At 51.7% G+C, this 24,818-nt stretch overlaps 1 protein-coding gene across 4 annotated transcripts in view; it reads right to left on the bottom strand.

The window, feature by feature from the left end:
* Nucleotides 1-1,351: 1,351 nt before the first annotated feature.
* The window catches only part of TRAF3 (TNF receptor associated factor 3), a 119,756-nt gene continuing 96,289 nt past the window's right edge, over nt 1,352-24,818 (bottom strand). For all 4 annotated transcript variants that reach the window (XM_047080037.1, XM_047080040.1, XM_047080039.1 and 1 more), the window contains 6 exons: nt 22,500-22,580; nt 19,708-19,782; nt 18,042-18,134; nt 13,271-13,411; nt 8,236-8,410; nt 1,352-7,334 (listed from right to left, as the gene is read on the bottom strand). In XM_047080037.1, coding sequence (XP_046935993.1) covers nt 6,763-7,334; nt 8,236-8,410; nt 13,271-13,411; nt 18,042-18,134; nt 19,708-19,782; nt 22,500-22,580 — 1,137 coding nt within the window. In that variant the 3' untranslated portion in view covers nt 1,352-6,762. The remainder of the gene's footprint in view (nt 7,335-8,235; nt 8,411-13,270; nt 13,412-18,041; nt 18,135-19,707; nt 19,783-22,499; nt 22,581-24,818) is intronic.

The following is a 24,818-nucleotide window of genomic DNA, read 5'->3' on the forward strand; positions in this document are numbered from 1 at the left end:
CCGGGCCGGAAGGTGGGTCAGGGCTGTCCTCGGGGCTCCCACGGTGCCGCTCAGCGTCCCCTGCTGTGGTTGCGACCCTGGTGGGAGCCCAAGGCTGAGCACCAGAGACACGGATGGGGCGCAAGCCCTTCACCACAGGGTGGGGTGAACTGGGACCCTCCAGGCGGAGGGAGGCGGTGCGGGAACCTACATTAGGAAGGGCCGGGGTGGGGGGTGGGGGGGCCCTGGACTCCCCACTGTGTGTGTCACCCTGGCTCTGAAGGCATGGGGTGGGGAGGACTCTCCCCCCCAGTTGAGGGACAGCAGGAACAGTGTGGCCAGAGAGCCTGTGTGGGACCCTGGATGGGGCCACCTTCTTGCTGCCCACAGTGCTACTGGCCCAGGGGGGCGCAGTGGTGACATGTGGGGGAGCAGGCCAGTGGGGGAGGGGCTGGGCGGTTCCCAGGGTCTTTGCCCTGGTGCCGGAAAGCAGCTTCCACACGGATAATTTGGGGGTGCCCACACGGGCTTCCTGCCCCTGGGCCTGATCCATAGGACCACCTAGAGAAATGCTGAGCTGGGAGGAGGTCCTTCTGGCCCTCCGACCCCAACACTCCTATGAGCAGCTGCTAGAACTTGTCGCCTGGAGCCCCTACAAGCACCTGCGAAGGTCAGCGCTGGTCGTTTTGTTTTTTGGTTTTTGTTTTTTTCTAAGCGTGGAGCCCAGCGCAGGGCTTGAACTCACGACCCTGAGATCAAGACTTGCACTGAGATCAAGAATCAGATGCTTAACCAGCTGAGCCACCCAGGTGCCCCTGGTACAGCTTTTTAACAACCACGTTCTAGAAAGGAGAGATGCTGTCCTTCCGTGACAGATGAGGAAACTGAGGCTCCAAGAGCACAAAGGCCCACAGCCGATGAAGTGGTGGACCCGGGGCCAGGGGACACCAGGTCTGGGGCCCCTCCACCATTCCGGATGCCGGGGCACCGGCCTGGCAGGAGAGTGAGGGCCACCTCCCCTGCTCTGGACCAGGCCACAGACTTGAGAGAGAGGCTGCCGGGCGCCCCAGCCTCCGGGACTCGCCGAGGTCAGAGCCACTGCCTCGCAGGGGAGGCCAGGAAGCCACGGGCAGGAATGGCTCCACAGTCTGCAGGGTCTAGTGCAAACCAAGCATACGAGACCCCTTCTGCACACGTTAAGAACCTGAAGATGGTGACGGCAGAGGACTGAGCCAGGTGTGGGCCCTTCTGAGTGTGGGGCTGGGTGAGCACACGGGTCACTGCCAAGGCCACTTCTGAGAGAAGAGCCTGGGAGGCCCCACCCCAAGCCCAGGGCTCTGCCTGTGGAGACAGCAGAAAGAGAAACCAGGACTCCTTAGTCAGATTTATTTTCCTCTAATCAGACAGTTGAGCATTTCCAAGTTTTGCATTCTACACTCTTACAAACTTTAGTTATTAGCATCAGAAACACAAAAACATCGCAAGACCTCAAAACACAAATAAATACCAAATAAAACCACACACAATATACAGTAAACAAAAATATAAAACATAATAATGCTATCAGAAAACCAGACATGTTGTTAATTCACATGAACAACATGATTATTGCTGAGCAATAACTTATACTGTCTTTTTGTTGTTTTTTTTTTCTTAGAAGAGCAGAAAAACAGGACGTGAATCACTGGTCACAATCACTTGGAGTGTCAAGATGGGGCCTCACAGCGAGCGGTTACTACAGACGGCAATTTTTAAAACAGGCGGGTTAAAAATACAGAGTCAAATGAGAGATTGGCCTTCTTTGGTCTTTGTTTTTGGGTAACAGAACTGAACGAAGAGGTGCGCCGTCAGGGAGATTGCGGCTCTAACAACGTCACACAATTGTCTACACGGGTTCACACACTTCTGTGATCACAGATGCTATTCTATAGGTAAATCTTGTAGAAATCCTTGGAAATAATGCCGGCGTTTGTGTTTACCAATTAAGTCAGTTTGCTGTTGAAGGTTATCTTACTTGTCTAATGGGGGACTGAGTTATAAAAACCAATCACCACTAACGGCAGGAGTGGCACAGCCATCCTGGACTTGACCCTCTTCCAATGCGACAGTTCGCGAGACTCAAGATGCAGCAGCGGAAATGAAAGGCAAGCACTGCTCGGCGCCACCAGGGCCTCCCCACACCAGACCGGCCACCTCCGCGCACGTGGGCCACCGGAGGCCAGGGGGCAGCACCCCCGGGGACCCCCACCCCCCGCTGGCCCCGGCTCCCCGGTGACGGCCTGCCCCGCCCGGGCAGACAGTACCGACGACCAGGTCACCTGCCGACACCGGAGCCACACACGGCCCTCACCCGACTTCGGCCCCAGTGGACAGAATTCTATTTTGGAGAAAATAAAGCTGTCGGGATTTGCAAATGGAAGACAGAACCATGGTCTCGGGCTGACAGGCAGATTTGGGTGACAGACCCCTCATTCACCTCCCACACGCTCACAGAAGGAAGGGACTCCCCCCGGCTCTCCTCCGCACTCTGAGAAAGGTCTGGACCAGAAGGAAGAAAACGGTATTGAACAGCTCTGCTGACCCAGAGAAGAGGGACTCCCTTTGGAGGGCTGAGGTTTGGGCACGAGGTCCCAGGAGGAGCGCGGCTCCTGACCGGCCCCGTGAACACTGGCGGAGAGGCCGGGAGCCAGACACGTCCGTGATGGGCACAGAAGGACAGTGTCCCCCCTCCTTCACGCACAGAGTAGGGAGGTGGTGTGCACCCCCCAGGATGTGAGTTGGGGGCGGGTGGGTTCTGCCACTCTGCCCACCTCCCTTGGGCAGACAAAGAAATGACCCACCACGGGAACCTGCCGTGCTTAAGGGTCTGTCCAGACACCCCGTCCCCTGCTGGCTGCAGGATGCCAGGCCTGCCACCGGTGGCCACGACACTGCCTGCTGATGACAGCTGCAGGCCTCACCTGGGACGTGTGGCCCCAGCGTGGGTGGCCAAGGACCCCGCCTCACCAAGGTGGGCCGCAGTGGTACAGGGGAAGCCTCGGGGGCATCGGCTCTGCCAGAGAGCCCCCGGGAATCTGGGCAGCATCTGAAGGGCCTGGTGGGGGTGGCCGCCACAGAGGACAGGCTTCCTGTACTCCACGGCCCTCTGGGGTCACAAGGCGAGGAAAAGCTGGATCGGGCAGGAAAAGAAAGGCGCATCTGGGCCGAGAGCTCCGTTGCTCTACCTGCTGCCTCGCAAAGGCTGCTCCGGGAGGAGGCTGTGAATTGGGGCCACAACAGTGGCCCCCACGAGACCTTCCCTGTCCACCTGCACAGCGACCCACCCTCAGGGGGTCAGCGCCACCCTCTTGTAGGACAGGTCTTAGAAGAACAATTTGCGAGCATTCCTGTCTCCTCTGTGTTACCTGTGAACCTAGGACACTGAAAAACCGAACTTGTAGAAGAGGCCCAGGTGAGGGGACTCCAGCCTCCCCGGGGCCGGTCTAATCCCCAAGAGCCAAATGCCACTCGGCCGCTCAAAGACTCCCAGCCTCTTGGGACAGGCCCCTCACTCACGCCCACCACGCCGTGTGCTCCCCAGCAGGTGCCCACCCATCACCGACAAGCCCAGCCCCGGGCCGCCAGCCCCCCAGCAGCCTCCGTGGTCCGTGCAGGAATGAGCGGCACGCGTCCAGAGAACCACACGAGGCAAGCAGAGACAGTGAGTGGTCTTCGTTTCCGGCACGAGGCTGACAGGGAAGCCGACTGGCTTGATTCACACACAAGACTCGGTGGTGGTTTTTCTAAAGCACTGGAACAGTTTCATCCCATGGGGAAATCTGTCACTTTTAGGAAACAGGAAAAGTGCACCCAATACACGCCGCGTAGGACACCGTTCTCTTGTTGCTGGGACCCTGGGAAGCCGGGAGGGTTGGCCGCTCGGGGACCACAGCCGGAGGCCGGCGCCGGGCGGCGAGCACCAAACAGGGGCACCGAGGAGTCAGGATGGAAGCAATGCCAGGTGCGTCCATCCGGGCAGGTCCTCGCACTCAGGTCCTTCGGGAGGCCGCTTTCCGGACAAGTGCGCGAGAGGGAAGATGTGCACCAAACGGTGGCCAAAAGGCACACGACCCACCCCCCCCCCCGCTGTCGCCAATTATTTTCAAGCCACAAGATGAGGCTTCTGCACATCCTCACCCCAGGGGATGGCGCCAGCTCCTGATGCCACGTCCTATGGGCTCCTCGGGAGGAGGCCCAAAGGGCCCGTCATCTCCCACTAGGAGCGTGTGTGGGAGGGGCGACTGGGAAAGCGCCCCCCACCAAGGGACAGATGCTTCCAGAAGTGATTCCAGGTAGCCCACCCCCAGAAGAATTTCAACCAGGAGAGGCAAAGAACTGTTGTTGTTGTTGTTGTTGTTGTTGTTTTAGCAGACCAAGAGGTTGCTTTTATCTCAAATTTGTTAATATTGTCCACACTCTTAGTGATGGGGGAGGACGCAGGCATGCCACAGGCATGTCCCCGCTGGTAACCCCTGGCCTCAGGAAAGCCACCTGAGGCCAGGCAGGAGGGGCTGCCAGGCGTCCTGTCTCCCCTGGGTCTCCGGGGTAGAACCAGGGCAAGGTCTGGAGGAGGTCGGGAACACCTTTGAGGGACAGCGGTCCCGCAGCACCCACGGGTAGTCCTTCCTCTCTGCACGGGGACTCACGACTCCTTCTGGACAGGACGGAGGACGCGGACTGGCCCTCAAAGCAACGGGGGTGGGGGCAGGGTGGAGAAAGTAAAGGAGATGAATACGACGAGCATTTAACTGCTAACGGGCGTGGCAGGTGCTTGGAACCGATGAGGTCACTTACGGAAGGGGACGGCGTGCGCTAGGAGGGCACTTCCAGCAGGCACTGGGGCGGAGGCACGCCCAGGGCAGATGGCAGCACCAGAGACACGGCGGGCCACCGGGCACCAGCCCGACCGTCCCCGCGTGAGCACGGGGGAGCCCAGAGGCAGGCAGTCTGAGGTGCGCGGCCCAGATGCGGTGGTTCACACACACTGGTTTAGCCCAAGGAGCACCCGTCACGTGTAGCACCCATCAGTGGTAAGAGCACCCAGAAGCGCGGCGCACAGCGGGGGGCGCAGGGAGGCAGGGCTCCGGCTTCTAGTCACAGTTGGACCATTGAAAGAAGGTAAACAGTGAGTGAGCTGAGAAGATGCCGTCTGGGCAGGCGCAGGCTGGGACGGTCCCCGGGCCACCCTTCCCGAGGGAGCGGTGGTTCCAGGACCCCGTCCGTCAGCCTGGGCAGGCCCCCCCGAGAGCGGCGGTCTCTGGAATGCTCAGAGGGTTCTGCTTCGTGGCGGGTGGGCGCCCACGGCCCAGGTGGGGACACGGAGAGGCGCGGTGGCTGCCCCGCTCCTGCCCTGGGGGTGGGACCGCGCCCGTGCTGGGACCAGGCGGCTCGCTTTGGGGGCCCAGAGACTTGGAATCTGTGATGACTGAGCAGTGGAGGCTCCAGAAGCGGAAGCTGAGCCTGGCTTCCTCAGCAGGCACAGGGCTGTCTGAGGGCCCTTGCAGAGGCAGGGGTCTAGTGGTCGAGAGGAACGCCGGGTCAAACTATCACCTTCTAGAGTTACAGTGAACACAAAGCCAGGGTCGAGAAGCAGCATGTCACATCTAAGGCACATAGACAGTATGCCACCACCTCTATGCAAAGATGTCGCCTTTGGAGATCGTTAACAGAATGCAGCAATGTGACAGGATGAAGAAAAACACACCTGCTGTGGCCTCCTTCAGCACGAGCCACCTGCCCACCCCCGGACCCTGGACGCCGAAGGCCAGAGTTGTCAGCAACAGAGAGCGTGTCTGAATACGTGGGGCAGAATTTTAAAAGCCTACAGGATTTTGTTTAGAACTCCAAAGTTCAACAAATGCCCTATTTTAGGGTGAAAACAATTATAAATCTGAAAATGATGCACAGCATCCATGAGCAGTTTCCCTTTCGTAATAATTTTGAAGTAGTGTCATTAACTACGACAGAGATTGAAGGTTACATTTCTAACGAGAAATACAGCAGGTTGAGTATGCTCTTTCCTATCACAAGTGATAACCAGCGTTTGATAGTTTACATTTTCTGCCAAGAAATATCAGTCTATCAACGTTTTAAAACAAAATGTCTGCAGTAACAATTATCTTAGAACTTCAAATTAAAAAATGATTCTGAATTCAGACTTCCAAAAAAGACCTAGGTGTACTTCAGGGTCTTCTGACAAACAAATTATTAAAACAGAGACCAGATGAGGCCTTAAAAATAGACAGTATACTATATTTGAAACAAGATTGCACTCTTGAATTTTAGAATATATCAGAATCGATTATTTCATAAATTCTTCTTTTACTTAACATGCTGACATGTCCAGCTGTCCCCAGGTGTGTGCGTGTGCGTGTGCGCGTGTGTGTGTGTTTGCTTTTTTTGGTGTTCAAGTTTAAGGAAGAAAAAATCATGGTTCTTTTGTTTAGCATATATGTTTTCCACCTTAATTAACTAGATCTTTAAAAATGAAATGAAAACCTTCTCTGACAGCAGTATCTATCACGTTGGAGGATAAATAATTCTTCAGAGTGGAGCTGCTAGTCTATTAGAAAACATGTCGGGTGTGTCCTCACACGCGGCTCCTCCCGCCGGCCCGCGGCCACCTTCTGCTGCTTCCTCCGTTCCACAAGGTCCTTTTCTGAGCGCGAGGACCTCGGTGGAGACAGCCGGTTCAAACCCCCCAGAGGAGTTGCCTTCTGCTCAACCCACCTCCCCAGTGACTTGTCAGGGGTCAGGCAGATCCGAAGTATCCACTATGACTTTAATAAAAATGGTATCATCTTTAATATATGTCCCGTTTTCTAGCACAGTTTGGGCCACAAACACCGGGCAGCCGGAGGCGATATTCATCTCCCCGGTGGGTTTCTTGAAGCTGCTGCTGTTGGGGTCCGGCTTGAACGCGTCTCCCAGGTGACGCCGAGAGGACCCCTGATCCATCAGCATGAGTGTCACTTTCTGCTTGAACGGCCAAGGAAGCAGAGCATCGTATTCTCCACGCATGATGACAAAAAACAGCGACAGATGCGTCCCCTTGCCCATGCCATCCCCGTTCAGGTAGACCCTGGCACACATCTTATAGCCAAAATAGCCCGTGTAGAAAGGCTGGCTGTAAAGGGACAGGGTCTTCCCCATGACGGCTTCCTGCTTCCGCCGCTTGTAATCTCGGATCTTCCAGATCAGCACGCCATTGTAGCTGGCGGTCTCCAGAACCTGGAAGCGCAGATCCATGTCGGCCAGGCGGATGTCGTGGACGCTCAGCATCTGGTCGTGCCGGCTCAGCTGGGACTCCAGCAAGCCTGCCGCGGGTGAGGACAGATGGGGTGAAGGAGGCCTGTGAGTGTCAGGAAGGCTCGGGAGCCCCGTTCCCGCCAGCACCGGCACTAAATGAAATGGCTTTGGGGGCGAGGACCGGCACCTTCACGTGTCCTGAAACACAGGCCTCAGGCCCCTGCCTTGCTGGCCCCCAACACCCACGGCCACAGCCTGCTGAGATGCAACACCGGGGGTCACGGGGCCTTGTGCGTCGCAGGGCACATCGCTGCGGCGCCTTCCCTCCGGCGAGGCACCCTCAGGGCCCCGTGGGGGCAGGGACAGGCCACCCTCTTGCTCAAGTCCCCCTGACTTCCAGCCTGATGCTTGGAGTCACCTGTACCCTGAGTGGCCTCTCCCCATGTCATTCCCGGTCCTCCGCTTAACCCAGGGGGTTCGGGGGCAGGCATCACCACAATCTCAGTCCCTCTGCACCAGTAACCCCGGTCACGCCAACATTCAGAATATTCACTCAGTCCCCAAAGCAGCTTCTAGATCTCAGAAACGCGCTGGCTGAGCGTGCCACCAAGTCTCCTGCCTCACCCGCTGGTCACTTCTGTCCCCTGGGCCTTACAGCACAGCTGGGAACCCCCCACCATAGCAAGGTGTCCACCCCGCACCCACTCTCTACCGCGCTGGCATCACACGGAGGGGGCGTGTCTACGCAGGACACATTTCTTTCACGAAGGCCTCTCTGGCTGGAGGGCATCGCACCTCTGCACGAGTAGCGTCTCACTGGAAATCGCTGCTCAAAGATGGCACGTGCCTAACGCACCACCTGCACCAGCTCAAGCCCCCAGACCTGGCCGGGCTCCCAGCGGTGGACTGGGACGCGTGCCGCCCCCTGGACCCATCCCACCCCCCCTGCTCCTGCCCCGCTGCCCTCACCTGTGTTCCGAGCCGCCTGCCCGGCGCTTTTGTCCACACTCTCCAGCTCGGTCACTCGGTTCTGGAGGGATTCCACGCTGCTCTTCATGCTGTCTGCTTCTTCCCAGTTCTGCCGGAACGGGCGGATCTCTTTGTCAAGCTCTTTCAATTTCTCCGCCTGGCTGTCTATTACCCGCTTCCAAATCAAAGGCATCAGAAGGCAAAATGCAGTTAGAACTCTCTGAAGACGCTATGCCACCGCCATCGGACACCGGCTGGTCAGGAAGAGCGGCCAGCCCAGAGCTGCGCGGATGAGCCCCGTGCCAGTTCTCACACGGGCACCTCACCTGTCACCCGCACCCATCTCAGGGGACACAAGTGCCGTGGATCCCCATCCCAGAGGAGGGGACCGAGGCACAGGGGCCCCACACCACTCTGTCGTAGGGTCTCAAGTTCAGGACATCGGAGGCTGTGAGAAGGTCTCCGTTTCCCAAAGGGCCAAGCCACGTGCAGGGGCCAATGTGAGTCTCCTCGGAGGCTGCCTGGCACAGGGCAGGAGGGGCCGCCCTGTCTCCGTGGCTACAGACAGCGCCCTAGAACCCTGCCTGGATCCCGAGAGGGGGCTGCCAGCACCCCGGCACCTGCTCCAGAAACCTGGCGTTCTGCACGGGGCTGGCAGCAGGAAGAACCCTGAGGGCAGGTCTTCAGACCCTGGCTGAAACGGAGAGGCCAATCCCTAGGAGGGGGCTCCCCCCCCACCCCCCCCACCGGGCTCACTGTGGCCCCTGCGCACAGAAACACTACTGACAGACACGTGGCTGTTGACACAGAGGCTGCATTTTATGCTACCTTAAATCATTCAGAAAGCCTTTTTTTTTTTTTTTCCCCCAGAAACACATAGACATTTTAACCGTAAGCAGTGGGATGAGACCCGCCTGCTACGGCAACCCAGCCTATTTTCCAGGACTGGCACACCCACCTGCTGGATGAAGGGTTTTCCCTTCCGAAAAGGATCTGTGTTGTTTTGAAATGAAGCTGGGGAAGGCTGGGGGGTTTGGCCCCCTGTGTGGAGCCGCAGGCCGCACAGGGGAGAGCCCCGGGCCTGCCGAGTTCACTTCTCCTTTCGGAAGCCTATTTTTAAACACTGAGTTTCAGCACCTTTGCTGGCTGTTAATAACCACCAAGGAGCAAACATGGTAGGTCTGGTTACTTTTTTGGGGTAGAAGGTACGGTATTATTCTTCCTCTTCTTTCCAAGAAAACCCGGTATTAGCCAACTTTTAAAAAGCGAAGATGATTTCTATAAAAAACACCCCTTCCAACACTGATGTCATTTATTTCTATAGGTGTCTGGAAGCATATTTACTTATTTATTTTTTAAAGTTTATTTATTTTGAGAGAGAGCAGGAGAGGGGCAGAGAGAAGAGGAGACAAAGAATCCCAAGCAGGCTTCACGCCATCAGTGTGGAGCCCCAAGCTGGGCTTGAACTAACAAATCACGAGATCACGACCTGAGCCAAAATCAGAAGTTCAACGCTTAACTGACTGAGCCATCCGGGGGCCTCTGGAGGCACATTTAAAACGAAGTCTGTTTTCTGGGGACAAGACTCCGACATCAGGACGCCTGAACCCATAATGTATTTCTGATGAGAATCTGCAGTGGCTGTCACGCCCTCTACCCATGGAGAGCGTAAGCTCAACTAACGTGGGTCCTAGAGAGTTTAAGAGGGGAGCTCATGAAAACCTATGCAATCGACGGTGGTCCTGAGGGATGCCATTGCGTAACCTGGGGGACATGGGTGGACATGAGCAGCGGAGTGGCTTGGGATGAGCAACACGTCACCTCTCCGCCTCGTGGCCCTGAGGTAAAAAGGGGGTGACGCCGCGGTGCCTCCTTCCCAAGGCAGAGGATGTGCACGTGGTGAGGTCAGGAACGAAACTGCAGTGTGAAATGAGGGCTGCCGTAGGGGCATGACCCGGACTAGAGCTCAGGGACACAGAGTAGGCTGGCGGGGGCGGGAGAGAACACGTGCACACACAGGCACGCACACCCACACGCACACGTACATGTGCACACGCAGGGCTCTACCGAGTCACTTGAAAGGAGCTCCACACACACAGCAAGGGAACATGTGCTGTTTTTAAACAGGCCCCTCCTCTGCATAAATGGCATGGTGTCACTCGTCTAAACCAAAGTCTGGAGTGCAGCCAATGTGATTTCACTCTCGAGGAGTGGTCTAGACAGCCGCTGCCACGTTTCTGTAAGAACAAATCCTGAACGCAGGTGAGAACAAGAGTCTGGGAGCGAGAGACGGCACAGGTTGCAGGCTTGTAAACAAATCCTAACCGAGAGAGCTGCTGTCAGAGCATCAATTCATCAGTGTCAGGCACTGTGCACTTGAGGGCTTAAGCCACTGTCTCTCTTCCTGTCACTTGCACCATGGGGGTCACTGGGACCTACGCACCAAACACTGTGCAAACAGGATGGTGTGGGTGGCACTTGGGGGCCAGGCGGGCAGTGTGCCACACGGCTTTGCTCCTGCCCCCTGGGCTCATCTAGTCTCTGCCAACAACAGGCCAGGGATTCAGCTGACATCTAGGTGGCCTTTTTTCGTTAAGAAAAACAGGTTCTTTGGGGCTCCTGGGTGGCTCAGTCAGTTGCACGTCTGACGTCGGCTCAGGTCATGATCTCGCGGCTCGTGAGTTCGAGCCCCGTGTCGGGCTTTGTGCTGACAGCTCGGAGCCTGGAGCCTGCTTCACATTCTGTGTCTCCCTCTCTCTCTGCCCCTAACCCAGTCACATTCTGTCTCTGTCTCTCTCAAAAATAAATAAATAAACATTAAAAAATTTTTTTTAAAGAAAAACAGGTTCTTTAAAAAGTAAAATATTAAGAAATTGCCTTTCCTGGGTCAGCAAAAGCAAACACACTCTTAAAGTCCACTCCTTTTAACCAACATCTTGTATATATCTGCGGCCCTCAGGAACTCTGCACTCCATGTGTCCCACCGTATTTGGGGTTTTAGGTCTAATGGAGAATCAGACAAGGAAGGAGAGGACACAGAGACTAACATGTCTGTCATCACCATGGTGGTCCAATGCATAGGGCTGGGGGAGCACTGAGGAGAGCAGGGGTAGGGGAAGGGAAGGGTTCTGATGTGAGGAAGGAAATGACGAGAGGTGCACCTGGGAGCCAGGCTCCGGATGAAGAGGTGGAGAAGGCTCTGGAAGGGCTGGAGGGAAGGGCCCCTGGGCCGAACATGCTTCACAGAGAGTCAAGGCCTCCAGGGCTCCAGCCAGAGGCCTTCCACCCACGGTCACGGAAGACTGCCAGCCCAGTCTATCTGTCAGGCCAGCCCCACTGTGAAGCAAAGGTGAGCTTCCGCCTTCCAAAGCATTGCCCGGCTAGACACAGAAGCCACTGGGGGAAATGCTGGACCATCCCAAGGACGTTTCAGTCCTCGGTGACTTGTCCCTGGCACTTAATGAGATTAGGCATTTCGAGCCCCGTGTGATCTGAGTCCCTTCCTCTCAGTATAGTCTATTTTCCTCCATGCTTCTCCCTCCATGGAGAGTGCCCGCCTACTTAGGACCAGTCGGGGCACCACCCGCATGACCGCTCGGCCCCCACTGCTCTGCACTCCGGCAACCTGGTTCCCCCCTTTCTTTCGAACCTAGGTCTCAGCCGTTTATGAAATCACAAAAGTGTTAAAATATAAATCACACACGGCGGAATGACTAAATTCTACGAAAAAGTAAATTAAATTCAAACTTTTCACGTTGGAAGGGGGGAAATGGAGAGGATGCATGTGATAACATCGGAGGGTTCAGACAAGTGTCCCCGTGACCCCTCTGTGTACATCCTAATTTTATCTGGTCGTAAAAGATGACATATAAATGAATCCACTACTTATTCACTCTTTCTTCTGTCGGTGATATTTTTAACAGGTGATTTTCTAGCATAACGTGAACTTCTGTGTCCTTTCCATGCCCCTCTACGCGCCCCAGGGAGCCACCATGCTGCTGGCAGCCAGGTCGCGAGTGGGGCCATGTAGGTGAGTGTGGCCTTTGGACATTCTGAGTATTTCCATGGGCACTCTGCAAAATGCCAGGGACCGCCAGCAGGAGGCTTGTTGGTGTTTTATGTGACGTGCTTTTTTGGCTTGATTCAATACCAATGACTTCTAATACAACCTATTATTTCAGAACACTGTGTTTTTCCTCAACTCTGGACAACCGCAACGTTTTAACACAAACGAAATTCATGTAATAAATCTCTCTGCAACTTAAGCCACTGTGACTAACCTCTGCTGTTAAAGTGGGAGGAAAGCCATCCTCAAAGATGCTGTGACCCTGAGCTACTAGAAATATTTCACCTTCCAGTTAAGAGGGAAACACACCTAAGTAAAAACACTGAAAAGCCATTTTGGAAATGTAGGTGTGTGTGTGTGTGTGTGTGTGTGTGTGTGTGTGATGCGCGTGGGGATTAGTCTAACAAATGTATACTGCGAGTAAGCTGACGTACAGAGAAGATCTACAAAATGATACGCTAACCGGGGCCCGTGTTGAGAACAGAAGGGAGGAGCAACATTCTAATCAGGCTCTTTACACGATCACCCGTTTCTGGCGAAGGCTGACATGTCTGTTCTGAGGTACGCGCGGATCGCTATCGTCAAACAGTGTGGGGAGAGTGTGTGTGCCTCTAGAAGATTCGTAACAAAACAGATTGGCTTTGCTTCACCTTAGGAAGTGAAACTTCACGCAAAACTGCTCAGGAACAATATGAAATCTTAAATAAGATAATTTTTTAAAACACGGGCTTGAAGTCTTACTTCACCAAGCAGTGACTCAAAGGCACAGGAGGCCTGGGGCTTGTGGTCCAGGGAAAAGGGGGGGTGGGGGAAAGAGTGGCCTGTGCCTTTCTCGAGGCTTAAGCAAGAGAAACAGGTGGTCTATCTGACAAAAGTCAGGGCCTTTGCTCAAACGTCTCACTGACAAAGTCCTGAAGAACAGACACGCTCCTCTACCCTGTGATCCAGCCACAGATGTAAGCTTCTTACCTGTAAATGAAGTATTTTGGATTCATTATTTCGAAGCATTTCCTTTTGTCTCTCAATTTCAATTTCAAAGCTACATATCTGATTGTGCAGACTTTGTATGCTCTTGTTTTTTTCTACACTTTCATTCTGTAGCAAGGAAACCTGAAGAAGAAATTCGTCAATTAAGCAAACAAAACATGGTTTTATAAATTTAGAACAATTGTAATAATAGTTGCTCACATTTTTGCAATATAGGCCTTCTACCAGCCCAATGTAAGGAGTTCCAGAAAAAAAAAAAAAAATCCCTTCATACAGAAATGGAGGTCCTGGTAACTTAATAGGAAATCCTACACAGGGTGTTTCTCAGACTCACTCCCAGTAATTAAATAAGGCGAGGTCCAGCAGCCGACTGAATTTCAGAATGAATGGGACACTCTAAAGTTTTTACTGAAAACGAATAAATCTTTCACCAGACAGGCTTTCAAACTTTGACCAGGAAACACAGTAGGAAACATATCCTTACATCTCGCCCCACTTGTACAAACGTTCGTGTGTGTGTGTGTCCCTAAGAAACAGGTATTACAAAACCATACTTGCCCTAACCATTCCCATGTTCCCTGATACTTTCTCTTTTATTCTATTTTACTTTAAAAAGTGCCAGTTGCCATCCACTAAATTGTCTCACTTCCACCCACGGGCCATACCCACACTCTGAAAAGCTCTCCCAGCATAATGGGAAAGCACAGTGGGAATAAAAAGCTATATGCATGCTTCAGTTAACCCTTAGGGCCAACTCCTAGCCCTCCAACAGAGACATGAGGCTTCAGGGGACAGGTGCCCGGCCTGTCGCCCAAGATGACCTTCCACAAAGCTCAATGTATTCACCTGCAAGGCCACGTCAGCCCAAGGAAGGGCCTGCTGGCGGGGGCGGGGGGGGGGGGGCGGGAAGCAGTTCCAAGCCCACCTTTGATCTCTTCAAAATCTTTCTGGAAAATAATTAGCTCCCAAGAACCAATTTACACTGGTCTTAAAAGCCCCCAGATGAGGACTCCGAGGCCAACTCCCATAGGGCTGCCTTCTCACAAGACTGCTCCCTGAGGCACTCTGGCCTTCAGAAAGGCCCCTCTACCGACAGATGTGTCTGGGCACAGCTGCTGCCCCCGAAGACAGAGGGCCCCATGGTGGGCACTGGGACAGCTCCATTCATTGCGCTCCCAATACGGACAACACCTGAGGTGACGGCCCAAGGGCATGTCAGCACAAACCCGGGTGTGATAAAGCACAGATTCCTGGTGTCCCTGTGAAGGCAGGCACCTTTCTATATGCAATCTGCTCAGGCAAGCAGCACCTCTGGGCACAGTCTGTTTTATTTTATTAATTTTTTAATGTTTATTTATTTTTGCGACAGAGCGTGAGTGGGGGAGGGGCAGAGAGAGAGGGAGACACAGAACATGAAGCAGGCTCCAGGCTCTGAGCTGTCAGCTCAGAGCCCAACACGGGGCTCAAACCCACGGACTGCAAGACAGTGACCTGAGCCGAAGTCGGACCCTTAACCAACGGAACCACCCACGCACCCCAGTCTGTTTTATTTTATTTATTAAAAAAAAATGTTTTTAACGTTTATTTATTATTGAAAGACAGAGAGTCAGAGCACGAGCAGGGGAGGGACAGAGGGAGAGGGAGACACAGAATCCGAAGCAGGCTCCAGGCTCTGAGCTGTCAGCACAGAGCCCGACATGGGGCTCGAACTCACGGACCGCGAGATCATGACCTGAGCCGAAGTCGGATGCTTAACCCACTGAGCCACCCGGGTGCCCCTTAGTCTGTTTTGTTTTAGAACAATGTGTCTTTACTTGTTCAAAACTTGCAATGTCTCATGGGAAGAAATAACACTTCACTTCCCTAGGATGTTATCACAAACAGACTCTCCTCTCTAAACCACGGTGTCTCATGCCCCTGGGCCCCTAGAAGTGATGCAGACTGGCCACGTGCAACATCCCACGGGCAGGTCTTGCCTTTTCCAATGTTACGATTCACTCACTCCCATCTCTCAAGGTAGACACAATTCCCAGACTCTATTCTCACAACCAAAAAAGAAATACCCTGCACGCAAGCTAACTTTTGTTTTGGAAGACAGAGTATGCGGGCCACACATGCAGACACACACGCATGCACGTGGGGGAGGGGCAGAGAGAGGAGAGCGAGAATCTTAAGCAGGTTCCACCTAGTTCAAAGCCTGACTCAGGGCTCAGTCTCACAAACCGTGAGATCATGACCTGAGCTGAAATCAAGGGTCAGATGCTTAACCGACTGAGCCACCCAGGCACCCACATGTCAATGTTTTTGATCAAAAATCTCAGGAGGGGCCTGGGTGGCTCAGTCGGTTAAGCATCCGACTTCGGCTCAGGTCATGATCTTGCGGTTCGTGACTTCAAGCCTCGTGTTGGGCTCCGTGCTGACAGCTCAGAGCCTGGAGCCTGCTTTGGATTCTGTGTCTCCCTCTTCCTGTCCCTCCCCTACTCATGCTGTCTCTCTCTCTCTCTCTCTCTCTCAAAAATAAACATCAAAAAAAATTTTTTTTAAATCTCGGTAATATCTCCAAAATCAATGGCAATTTTCTTTTCTGCAGCAAATCAAGCTACCAGAGGATGAACAGAAACATCTCACATTAATGAACATACATCATGCCACATTAAACTCTTAATTTCTTGATTTAGAGAGCTTTCTAATTGAAATTTTCTTTGTTTCTTTGTTTTACTCAAAGAATCCAATTCCTAGGCGCCTGCGGATCCCTGCTCTCACAGGAAAATCTACCTGGCAGGTGCGTTTCCAAGAAGCAGAGCATACCATCCACGAGGCAGATGAAACCGAGTCCCGTGACCTTCCCTGAGAACCCCTCACCGAGAGCAACATCTATCCCCGCCTATCTTGGTGGAGTACTCCACCTTTCCTTTAGACTTAAGCTTTTGTCACATAGAAGATGGATGTTTTTCGCCTGAGTGGCTGAATCGGTTAAGCGTCCCGACTCTTGATTTCGGCTCTGGTCACGATCTCACAGTTGGTGAGTTCGAGCCCCAAGCTGGGCTCTCTGCTGTCAGCTCAGAGCCAGCTTCAGATCCTCTGTCTTCCTCTCTCTGCCCCTCCCCCGCTCTCTTTCTTGTGCTCACATGCTCTCTGCCTCTCTCAAAAATAAACAAACATTTTTAAAAAAATGAGAAACAGAGTATCAGTGGGACACAGAGTCCTGACACCTATGCCTATAATTTTTAAAAGGCAGAAACAGAGCACATTTTTTAAACAGAAGGGGAAAAAAAGACTTACCAATAAACCATCACTCACTCAGAGCAACTGCTATATGTTCACGAGGAAGCCATCAACGACTCCTCTAACACAACTTTCATTTCACCGTTAAATGAGACCCTTCTTCCCGCCACACGTGTGCGTGTGTACATGTGACATGCCCACCCTTCTAACGCTTCTCATCCTCAGCATCAGTATTTATACCAAAAAAATACTTTATGTCAGAGTTAATAAAAATGTTTTGATTTAAAATATTAGACTCTATCAAATACATTTATATTGTAAGTTGGTTGAATTTAGGGGCACCTGGGTGGCTCAGTCGGTTAAGCATCTGACTCTTGGTTTTGGTTCAGGTCACGATCTCACGATTTTGTGAGTTCGAGCCCAGTGTCGGGCTCCGTGCTGACAGCGCGGAGCCTGCTTGGGATTCTCTCTCTCCCTCTCTCTCTGCCCCTCCCTGACTCACGCTGTCTGTGTCTCTCTCAAAATCAATAAACTTAAAAAAATTGGTTAAATTTAACACAGGAAGCAAGGTATTCAAATCTCTACAGATCTTCAGAAAATAAACAGGCTGCTCTAATTCACCTTAGTGTCCTCCTACTACAAATTCTCAGTAAATGCTTCTGGAATACTGACATAAGTTTTTATTGTTGTAGAGAAGCCACAATGAGAGCTCCTATAACAACTTCTTTTCTACTGATTCTTGGAAGTTTTCACCTTTTCCTCATGAAAAGAGGGCCTGGCCCAGCTGAACGCCACGGAGTAAACTCCCCTGGGGAGACGTATCACAAGGGGAAGGTGTGAGGAGTTCCCAGCCCCACAACTGAGGCCTCTGGAAAAGACGCCCCGCTGGACAAGGGCTCCCTGCTCCAAACTTCCATAAAGTGATAGCTCCTACACTAGGATTAGGAAGATGGCTTTTCCTAGCTGTCTCCTAGGAAAGACAGAGAAAGCTGAAGCATTTAGCGCTGGTCACCTTCCAGACTGGGGGTTGACAAACTTTTTCACTAAAAAAACCAGAGAGTAAATATTTTGGGCTGTGAGGTCTGTACAGTTTCTGTCTCAGATGCTAAACTCTGCCATTACAGTGGATACGCAGCACGGACCACAGGCAAATGAATGAGCATGGCTGTGTTCCAATCAAACTTTATTTATAAAAAGATGAGGTTGATGGCGAGAGAAAGGAAGGTTTGGAAGTTTGATAATCCCTGTTCTAGGTCAATGCTAAGGTAACCACAATGTGATTAAACACAAACAAACAAAAAGGCACCGCATGCTTGCTCGGCAATTAACAAAGAACAAACCAACCCAAACGCCTTCATCATTTATAAGCTCCGGGTCATGTGAAATGTACTTTTTTTTTTTTTTTTACATTCTCCTGATACGGTTTCTTTTATCCAAAACCATTAATAACTATAAAAAATATTTTCTTCTTTAAATGATTTGAAGAGATTATTAAAAGCCAGCAAAAGCTAGAAACAGTGTGGCGTACCTTTTTCTCCAGAGAATTACTCCACTCTTTCAGTAAGTTGACGTGCTGCACCGCGGAGCTGGCCTCATGGGCCTTAATCTGCTGGTTTGTCCCCTGCGAGAACAAAGATGCAGCGCATCAAGCCGACGTTCCCCCCCCTCACAGAGTGCAGCAAGACTAACGCACGACCTAAAACCAGCTCTAAACAGGAAAAAGGGAGCCTTCTCCACAGAAAGCTTTCCAAGGGCCATGCTCGGGGTGGGGGAAGAGCAGGTGCCCTGCAATTAATTCTACAACAACCTCAAGTTCATGCCCTTTGCTCCCCAAGCTTCTTACCAAGCACCTGCTCATCTGTGTGTCATACTTGTAATATCAAGAAATTAAATCTTAGACCTATCATTTTCGTTTTTTTAAGTTTCTTCATGAAAAATGCACACTGAAAACGCTTAGACACCTGCGGTTACAGCTAGCTACCGCTACAGCAATCTAGTGGGCACGCAACCAAAGCGGGATTCTAAATAATTTACTAAAATATTAACTTAGTAGTGAAATACGCCGTATTAGAAATGTACTGTTCCTTGCTATTCTAAGTATATTTGGAAAGTTACATACAAAACATAAACAATCTACAGAGTACATAAGATGGAGACCATTTCAGAGCAGTGATAGTAAGCACATGAAATAGTACTTCATGTATTTAAGGAAATAATTGGTATGAAAATATAATTTGTTTTGATACTGGAAAATTAAGAAGCCACAGAAAGCATTTTAATGATCTCCAAAACATATACTCTGTACATAGAATATTCATATATATATGTTGATATAAGTACCGCTATATATAAACATATATATATACATACACAGAATGAATGGTACTACATACGACATAACAGTGGTGAGGGCCCTGTCTCGTTAAGAGACTGAGACAAAGGGGAAGCTACGGTCATTCTTACTCTTATCTTCTAAGAAAATACTGAGATGCCAATATCTCTGTACTGAGTTCGTAATAACTGTTATTGCTAACATACAAAATTAAATATGAAATACTTTAATTGTAATATATACTGCCCTCTGATAGTTTTAAGATTAAGATATACGTTTAAATGAAACTCAGTTCAAATTCACTAGCCATCTCAGACGTGTTAAAAACAAAACACGACAAAAACAAAAACCCCAGAAACAGGTTTCTCGCAGCACAGCGTGGCAGTGACGGAGACGCCCTCTCCACGTGGCTGTGCTGGGAGGTGTGGCATAGATAATATGACACGCGTCTACGGACACACGGGAGCGGTCCTCGCGACTGTGTGCTGATGCGCACACCGCTCAAACCGTGTCTGGGCTGTATCCACCTATACCAGGTTCTGTGACACTCTCTCTAGAACCACCCCCGCCCCAACGGTCAGTTCTACGTGTCCCGCTTCCCAGCTGGTTTTAGAGGTGGCTGTTCTCCTCACGTCCTGACCTCCTTCTCAGCACAGGAGTCCCCCTGAAATCTCAGAACGCCACCGGCATGGGGAGCGAGCACCCGCGGCTGCTGCGTGCGGCCTCTGTCACCCACGCAGCAGGGCGACCCCGCCCCTGCAAACACTGCAAGTGCAGAACCTGCACGAGAAGACGCTAACATAGTAACTTTCTCCCAGGGCAGAACGTCAGTGACGGGGAAGGATAGATGTTGGATACTGACCTGAAACACGCAGCCATAGCGCTTAAAACTACAGGTGCTGGGGGCATTGACGCACTCTGACAAGTGCGCACTCAACTGCAACGGGAAAGAGGCGTGAGTTGTGGCACAGGCGCTCGTACGAAAACGTTCAAACACAGTAAGGGCACAGAGAGCATCTGGTCTGCACTGTCACCAAGGGGGGTCGTCCGCCACGGGCGAGCATACGTCCTCTGCCTCCTAGACTCACCCGCAGTAAGTGCACACTGCTGCCACGTGCATACACATACATACGCCAGAATACAGAAATACAGTTACTGTAACATTTCTCAAACTTGCAGTTTCTCTAGAACAAATCGTTCCAAATGTGACATGCCGTCTGTAGCGCCAGAATTTAAAAAAGAAAGGGAAAAAACGTGAACTGAAATGAACATTTAAAGACTATAAACAAAAATCGCATGAAACACAAAAAAAGAGAAAGCATTCAGGATGTAACTGGGTCACACACCTAATATACGGTACACAGAGAGAACTGTATTTTCAGAGCAAGCTTACACGATGTACCATTACTCTCAATACTCAAGATAACGAGATGAGTTTTTCTTCTTCTGAAAAGACTTTTTTCCCCTCTGAGTGGCCATAAATTCATGTAGCTTCTCACAGATCGCTAGGGTCATTCTAACAACATGAATCTTAATATTGTCACGTCTAATTGGTAGAAGAAAATTAGGAGAGACTAGGAGAGGATAACTCATCAGGGTAACAAAAACCCCTTTGTTCAGCTTAACTGTTGGCAAATCGTCAAATAAAAACCACTTATGATGCCCCCTCAAGAGAAAAGGGAATTGAAATGTCTACATTTTAAAGACATGGCGCTATTCATTAAGCTAATACAATTTAAGGACAACTTCTTTTATTGAAGAAATTCTCATCAGGAAAATTCTAGGGGTAGATCTTCTTTATGGAAAACAATTAGACCCTGAGTTAGGGAAGGCGGCGTCTAAGCGCACCGCAGAGCCGGCCCCAGGGAATGTGTCTCCCCACGTGCAGGCACACACACACACGTACTCCCAGAGGCGCATGGCCGTGCCCTTCTATGGCTCTCCTCTGTGCGGTAGGATGAAGAGTCCTTGAATCCTTTTCCTTCAGGTCAGTATTTAGGACAGAGAGGAAAGTGCTCTTTTGCCCTGTTGCGACAGCTGCAGAGAAGGGCAAGTGGGGAGCCTACAGGCCAACGTCTGCCAAAGGTCTCTGAGCCTGGGCAGAGTCGTGGTGGTTACAGGCCTGCAGCCTAGCACGCGTGATGTTCCTCTGAGCACAGGCGGGAAGCTCTGGCCTGCGCCTGGAGGGAAGCACCCAAGAGGCAGATGACAGGGGACTGGCACAGAAATGGAGCATGAGACTGTGCACGGTAATGCCAGCTTAAAATTTTTTTTAAATATGCTCCTTCAGTGCCCCAGTACAATCATGAACCCATCCAGCTACCACTCCTAGTGGTAAAGCAGGGATGAATGTGTCTGATGTTGATTTCAGGGCACTGCCATAAATCCAAGGCCGTGCTTTTCCCTGAATTGGCTACCATTGCTCCCAGAGCCTTCGCCATCGTTCTTTACGGGAGCGTCGGATAGAGACAAGAATAATCTACAGACCAAGAGCATCGTTCACCAGAAACCCGAGATAAATGCAGGTTGAAAGATTTTTAAAATAAAAATAACTTAGAGGCAAATGGAGTTAGCTTCTGTCCCTAGAGATAGCCCTGAGTAAAAACTTCAGAAGGAGTAAAAACCCGGGTCACCACTTCAATAGTTCAGACTCTTCACCCGTTCACTTTAGCAGAGGGACGTCATAGTTTTAGAAATCTGTATGCACTTCCGCGCTACTCCTGGAGGCACATCCAGGCCTAGGGACCCCTGTCACCAGGCAAGGCCCTGCCCTTCCCTAGGACAGTCACCTTTTGGGAGGATGCACTGTGGGTGAGATTGGTTCTGGGGCTCCTCCAGGCCACACAGGTCCTCTTGCTCAGTGGGGACGTGAGACACTGACCCTCACCTCCCCAATACCCAGTGGTAAAATTCCAGGCTGTTGAAAAAGGCTGAGGTGAGCAGCCTCCTTTGATCGGAGCACCTAGGCCTAAGGGGCCTAAGGGGGTGGGGGCCAGGGGACACAGGTGCACACTGAGCCACGGGAGCCCCGGGTGCTTCAAAAACAGCAACCAGAGGGGCTCCAGGTCAGTACTGGATGCAAAAACATTTGCGAATCCCTGGAATTTTTCCATCTGGATATATCCCGATCAAATTAAGTTAACATAACGTAAGATGTAAAATCTACCCACCCTCAAGAAAGCATACCGAGGGCACCGGGAGAGGCTGTGCAGGTACCTTCTCACCGGCCCCTGAAATGTGGGCCCCCTTGCTCCTTAGCACCAACCCCATGCAGTATATGTGGCCAAATGGTTCTGGAGTGTCTGTAAAGTCATTTAGTTTGAGATAATCTTACAGTAATTCCTATTTTACAGATTAAAAAATAGCTTCTTCTTTGGGAACCTAAAAAGTTATTACCTTTGCTTGCACTGTAAAGTAATTCCGGCTTCTCAATTCTTAACATTTGGCTCTGAATTTAACCACTTGCAGCTTTTATTTGCTTGCTTCTGAAATTTCTTACGCCCCAACAAACGGGTTATCATTTTTCTACTACACGTTATCAGTATCGTGATCTGTAAAAACTTTGGCTTCAGCTACTGGGAAGAACGGACTCTACGGCACACTAGTCCCGAAGACTTCACCAGCTGCTGAACAGGTCCTCTCCGTGCCGCTTACCTCACTCCTCAGAAGGGTCTGGACACTGCACTTATGGGGGCAGGACACCACCACACAGGGACACTCAGTGTCTTCGTGTTTCTGGAGAGAAAAAAAAAGGTGTCATCAGCTTTGAGACATACAGCCCAACTCCCTTCAGATCCTACCTCCACCTCTGTCACCACAAAGACCCAGAGAACCCTCCGCTCACTGTCCCTGTTTGGTGTCATTCTAACACATTTGGAGGAGTCCTCACATTCAAAGTTTAAGAGCCCAAAGGTAAGGTGTCTCAGGAGATCTGCTCCACTCTGACAGGTGAGGACAATCTCGGGAGCACAGTCACAAAGCTGCCTCCACGGGGCAACACCTCTCTGTGCCCACACAGCCCTGACACGAGAGCACAGACAGGCTCAGCCCTCGCCGTTGCTCACTCTGCAGCCCAGTGTCCAGCCTCTGCTCACAGATCAGGATGGTTTTCCTTTGGCCTCTCAGTTTGGGATCTGGAAATGATGCTTCTCCAATACTTCCAACAGTGTGAGCCACTGGGTCTTTAAATTACTGCCCTGAGACCTTACCTAGATTATCTTTAATGCATGGAAAATATGGACAAATTTTGGTTTAGTCCTTTTTCCCCCCCCAAAGTTTATTTATTTTGAGACAGAGAACGAGAGAGAGCACGAGTGGGAGAGGGGCAGAAGAGAGGGAGAGAGCGAATCCCAAGCAGGCTCTGCACTGTCAGTACAGAGCCCGATGTGGGGTGAACTGTGAGATCATGACCTGAGAGGAAACCAAGAGTCGGACACTTAACCTACTGAACGAACCACTCAGGTGCCCCGCTTTAGCCCTTCTTTGGATGGTACAAATTTCAATTTTGGAGAGCCTGGATGATGGCAACCGCTGAACCCATGCCCGAAGCACCTGCTGGGCATCTGATCAGTAGCAAAGTTAGGGCATGGAACCCAAGAGCCCTGGAGAGCACCACCAGACATGTGACGAGAGGCCACCAGAGAGAGACTGATGTAGGCAGAAAACACACGTGACCGCAGGCCACATGACACAACATGTGGGACAGGCTCCTGGGGGCAGCATCACTGAGCAAGAAGGGAGCCCGGGTGCTTGCTGTTTTCCTCTGTTACCCTGGGACACTTCTGATTCTCCTAATCCGGTTTTCCAGATTAGGGCTCCACAGTTGTGCTGCTGCGAAGCTGAATGACGGCGAGGGTGGCAGGGGGCACTAGCCAAGAGCCTCAATCTGACTAGGCAGGCACAGTGTGGAGCTGGGCACCGCACTCAGCTTGCTTCAGAGTGTTTTTAAGTCCGGGGTCTGTGAGTGCACTGTGCGACGGTCTGCAGTGCAGAGAAGGCACCCACGATTCGAGGCTGCTCTGCTCCTGGGCTTGGGAGAGCCCCCAGAGGGCGCAGCCACACCTGCTCAGAGCTCAACAGAAAGTGCTTGGCTGGGCTGAGCCTGACCAGCAGGCCTCCCATAAGAGGTACCACACGGGGGACACTGGCTTTCCATTTCCCGGCTGTGCGTGGAATCCCCTAGACTTTGTCTTTCAATGGGAAACCCTGGACAAATGGCTCCACCCCCTGCCTCATGTGTAAGTGGGAGGAGCGGCCCTGAATCAGGAGCCTGGAGGGGGTCACAGGGCAAACGATGCACAGGTGCCATGCCTCCTTCCTGAACTACCCCTCAATCCCCCTCCATCCCCCAGGCCAGCACACAGGTAATCAGCACTACGGCAAGGGGAGGCTGGGTGGGGAGCTGGGGCAGGGGGTGGGGAGGGAAGAGTGGGAGGGGAGGCTGGGGCCAGGCCCATCTGTATCCTCAAATGTGTGTCTCTGCAGATCCATGGAAGGGTATCTGAACAACAGACTTCCAGAAGTAGGCTTGGGTATCAGAGGGTACAGGCATTTTAAATGAATCTTGACAGACATTGCCAAACCACCCTCCAATAACCCTGCACAAACCCATTCCTGTTGATAGAACACACACTCCTACACCCTTGTCAATTCTATCAAACTTTTCAATCTCTGACCACCCGACAGGTGGAAAAAGCCAAGAGTGTAATTTGCAATTTTTTTACATTAAAAAAAAATTTTTTTTTTGAGAGTGTGTGTGCATGCGCGTGTGTGCACACAAGTTGGGGAGGAGACAGAAGGAGGGAGGGAGAGAGAGAATCTCCAGTGGGCTCCACACCCAGTGCTGAGCCTGACTCAGGGCTCGATCTCACAACCGTGAGATCATGACCTAAGCTGAAATCAAGAGTCTGATGCTTAATTGACTGGGCCACCCCAGGCGCCCCTGCAATTATTTAATAATGTGTGGTTAAGTGT

The sequence above is a fragment of the Lynx rufus genome, unplaced genomic scaffold, assembly GCF_022079265.1.
Source record: "Lynx rufus isolate CCGP_SWC_20201006 ecotype Redwood Valley unplaced genomic scaffold, mLynRuf1.p SCAF_17, whole genome shotgun sequence".
Classification (NCBI taxonomy): domain Eukaryota; kingdom Metazoa; phylum Chordata; class Mammalia; order Carnivora; family Felidae; genus Lynx; species Lynx rufus.